The sequence below is a fragment of the Pogoniulus pusillus genome, chromosome 8, assembly GCF_015220805.1.
Source record: "Pogoniulus pusillus isolate bPogPus1 chromosome 8, bPogPus1.pri, whole genome shotgun sequence".
NCBI classification, from domain to species: Eukaryota; Metazoa; Chordata; class Aves; order Piciformes; family Lybiidae; genus Pogoniulus; species Pogoniulus pusillus.
This window is the reverse complement of record NC_087271.1, coordinates 23,494,039-23,498,279: the sequence shown is the minus strand read 5'-3', so window position 1 is coordinate 23,498,279 and position 4,241 is coordinate 23,494,039. Positions and strand designations below refer to the sequence as shown.

Genomic DNA, 4,241 nt, shown 5'->3' with positions numbered 1-4,241 from the left:
GCGGCCCGGCGGCGCCGGGGTGCGGAGTCCCAGCGGCGACCGCAGTCCTCCGGCACGGCCTCGGGCCCATCCCGACAGCCGCCGCTAGGTGGGGGGGGGAGCCCGGCCCCGGCCGCCCCGGCCGCACAACAATGACTTTGGGCAGCAGCGGCGGCGGCGGCTGCGGGATCATGTCCGAGCGTTCTCCGGAGGAAGAGCCGCTCTCCGAGGTGGAAGACGCGGATATCGACGTGGTGGGTCCGACCCAGGATGGGGGCAAGTACAGCGAGGACGAGGAGGAGGAAGAAGACGAAGAGGAAGAGGACGAGGAGGACGGTGGCGACCCGCTGGCGCTGGCCCTGCCGCGGAGCGGAGCCGCCAAAGTGCGCATGGGGGGGTCCCCGGAGCGGCTCTCTCCCGCCGACGGCTCGGAGCCGGCCTGCGCCCGCGGCGCCGCGCCCGGAGAGAAGGGGCCCGCAGGCGGCGGCGGCGGCGCCGGGGGGAAAAACCCGCTGGTGAAGCCACCTTATTCTTACATCGCCCTCATCACCATGGCCATCCTGCAGAGCCCCAAGAAGCGGCTGACGCTGAGCGAGATCTGCGAGTTCATCAGTGGGCGCTTCCCCTACTACCGGGAGAAGTTCCCCGCCTGGCAAAACAGCATCCGCCACAACCTCTCCCTCAACGACTGCTTCGTCAAGATCCCCCGGGAGCCCGGCAACCCGGGCAAGGGCAACTACTGGACGCTGGACCCCGAGTCCGCCGACATGTTCGACAACGGGAGCTTCCTGCGCCGGAGGAAGCGCTTCAAGCGGCAGCAGCAGCTGCACCCGCCGCACCCCGAGCTGCTGCTGCGGGCTGGGGCCGCCGACCCTGCCGCCTTCTTGCCCGGCTTCGCCTACGGACCCTACGGCTATAACTACGGCCTGCAGCTCCAGGGCTACCCTCCACACCACCACCACCATCCCGCTGGAGGCGGCGGCGGCACCACGGGCGCCTACCCCTTCCCGGCGCCGCACTGCCCGTTACCGGCTCCGCCGCCTCCCGCCGCCGCCTCCGTCTTCTCAGCCGCCTCGGGGCTGCCCTCCTTCCTGGGCGGTGAGCTGAACTGCAGGAAGTCCTTCTACCACCCCCAACTGAGCCCTACCGCTTTGCCCGCCGCCCTCCTCCAGACCCTGAAGCCGGACCCCACGCCCGCCGGCGGTGGCGGCGGCGGCAACGGCGGCAGCACCAACCACCCCTCCCGGCCCTCTTTTTCCATAGACAACATCATCGGGGGGGCCGTGCCCCCTCCGCCCAGCACCAACCCCAGCGCCGCGCCCGCCGCACCCTACCCCGCCGGTCAGGCGGGCCCCCCGGCGCAGGTCCTGGCAGTGCTGAGCCCCGCCTTGGCCCCGGCACAACCCCAGGTCAGCCTGGCACACGAGCCGCTCCTGCAGCCGGCCCAGAACTTTTCCAGTAAAATCACATCCCTCAGCAGCTGTCATTTTTAAAGTGCGCTGGGGAGGTGGAGGGAGATTCGCGAAGCAAACGGCCCCTTCCCGGCTCTCCCTCCTCCTCCGAAACTGCTTCCCTTCCCTCTCCCTGCTCTTCCCCCCCCCCCCCCCCCCCCCCCCGCCCCATCTCCTCCTGTTGTGTTTTAAGGTAGGAAAGTTTTCCTTTTTTTTTTTTTTTTTTTTTTTTTTACTTAATTTCCAGGCTCTGTGACATCCAGATCTATTTGTGTTTATTTGCTCGGGAAAACAATAACTAAATAAATCGGGAGGGGGGAAAGAAAAACACGTTTTAATCCCGCAAGCGCCAATGCGTATTTAGAAAGCGGCCCTGAGAGAAGCTGGGGCTTGGGCTGGTTGAACACGCAACGTTTTGTAGGGCGTGAGGAGGGGAAGTTAAGAAAAAAAACCGGTCTTGGGGTCGTAACTGTTTTCTTTGAGAGGTGTGGGTTTTCCGCAGGGGTTCCCCAAATCGGCTGGGAATGCGGTCAAAGAAGCTGCAGGCACCCTCGGTAGCAGAGAGCCAGTTTTCGTTCCTGCAAGTCTCTCTCCCGGGCGGTTTTACCATGTGTATCTGCCTCTCCCCGGCTCTCAAAGAAAATGTTTTAATGGTTCGATCTTATTTTTAGTTTCTTTGAAGCTTCGTGTTTGGTTTTAAAAGGCACTGTTTAGGGTCTCTTTATTTTTGAGAAGTCGGTGAAACTCAGGACTGTGGTGTGGGGTTTGGGGTTTTGGTTTTTTTTGCGGTGTGGGTTTTTTTTTTTCATCCCTCTCCCCCTCCCCTCCCCCCCTGGAGATACTGAAATGCACGTTTAAAAGAAAATCTGATCTGTCGGGAAGTTTGGAGAATTCCATACTTTTTTTTTTTTAAATTCACGTTTTCCCACCCCCTCTGTGCGTGTTTTTTTCTTTTTCTTTTTCTTTTTTTTTTTATGTATTGGTAATTATTTGTATATAGATTATTTGGGAGCTAATGAGTGGAGTCCAGTTAACTCCTCACTGGTTGTGCATCCGTCATATCTATTTTATTGAGAGAATCTGTGAATAATTTGATGTGGAAAAGGCAACAGAATTTTGTCCACCGTTGGTGTAAATTAATAAATGTTTGTGACTTGGTTAAATAATAATAATAATTAATAATAATCCAGATCGTTCTTTGCGATGTCCTTTATCACGCTGAGAGCCGAGAGCCCCGCTCGGGCCTCGGGGAAGCGAGTGTCTCCCTTCTCTCCGCGGCCGGGCGCGCAACCTGAGCGGCTATTCCGCGCCGCCCCTGTCCCACGGCCGCAGGCTGCCGCACTGGCATCACCTCCCCTGGGACTTCCCCTGTCCGGCCGCGGGTGGGGGCTCTGCTTTGAGTCCTCTGGCCGGCAAGGGAAAGGACCCTCCGGATTTTTGTTGTTGTTGTTGTTGTTAATTTTATATTTCATTTATTTGTTTGCTTTTTGGTGTCCTCCACATCCTCCCCCGCCAAAAAGAAAAATAACCCAAACAAACATCAAAATCAAAACCCCAAACCAAACCCACGAAAAAGCTCCAAAACGAAACAAACCCTAAAAAAACAATAACAAGAAATAACCAAACCTGCTTGTTTCCAGGGGAAGGAGGTGGGGGCCAGGAGAAAGGTTATCCCTTCTCTGTCCCACTCCACTTTTTTTTCCTTTTCTTTTTTTTTCATTTTCTTTTCTTAATTCCCCCCCCCCAACACTGTTTTGTTTTGTTTTGTTTGTTTGGAAAAGTTGGCACAGGAGAAAATAAGTTGGAGGGTTTTCCCTCTCGCACACACGTTCCCCTTGGGCCTGCAGCATTTGAATGACCGAATGAAACTTGATCTCTGCCTAAATTTTGCAACAACTTACAAAGTAAATAAACATCTTTAAGCGCTCCCTTCTCATCCAAACTTCCCCCAGCCCCGCCAAATTATTTGTTTCAGGAACCAAGCGTGGCACTTCGGCTTGTTTGTCGGCAGGAACTCTGATGTAAAGAATCGAGGCCTTTCTACCCGTGCAGCCAGCTGAAGGCGAAGGGGAAAAAAAGAAAAGAGCTGAGAGGTTCGAGGCAGAAAGCGAGGGACGGAGCCTGTTCCCGGGCGAGTGGGGCCTTGTGCGGGGCCCGCTGGGGCGCAGGCAGGAGCCAGGCGATGTGTGCCGTAGGGGTGTCGGCCTTTCTCCCCACTCCCCTCCTCTCCTCTCTTTTAATTTCCCCCTCCACTCTCTGTGCCACCTCGAACCTCCGTGCAGTTTGTTGATGTTGTTCCTGAACGTGCCGCCTCCCCGCAGCGAGCGGTCTCACATCTCGCCTTCACACACATTTGCTTTTGAAAAGCGATCTTCGTGTCCGGCACTTGGTTGTCTCTCTTTCATGTCCAGCTCCTACAAAAGGGGCTACAAGACTCGACATGGGAGAAATAAGGAGGCCAATGAATCTATTTTCCAGATTGCCAAGCACATGGTTGGAAATTGAAGGGGCTTTTGTAGCATTTCCCCTTTCTCCCTCCCTCCCTGCTCCTTTTCTTTTGCTTGTGTGCAAATTGTTCAATTGCTCTGACAGGGGTGTTCCTGACAAGCTCATTACTAGAAGGTGCCAGACCCCTCCTCTCTCTCTCCCCCGAAGTCTTTGATGAAGTTAAAATGCGCTGATAGCCGCTCTCGGGGCTATCTTTGTTCAGCCTCCTTTAATAACGGAGCCTGCTTTGAGGAGACGGGATCCGAAGGAAGAAAGCGATGTGCAACGAGGCTGGGTGGTGGTTGTGTTTCTGGAAGAGGGAAG

At 56.0% G+C, this 4,241-nt stretch overlaps 1 protein-coding gene across 1 annotated transcript; it reads left to right on the top strand.

Moving 5' to 3' along the window:
- FOXD2 (forkhead box D2) lies at positions 1 to 1,571 on the top strand. The gene is given in 3 exon segments (XM_064148302.1): positions 1 to 927; positions 930 to 970; positions 972 to 1,571. Coding segments are annotated over 3 exon segments (1,338 nt in total). The 5' UTR covers positions 1 to 131; the 3' UTR covers positions 1,473 to 1,571.
- Positions 1,572 to 4,241: the final 2,670 nt, after the last annotated feature.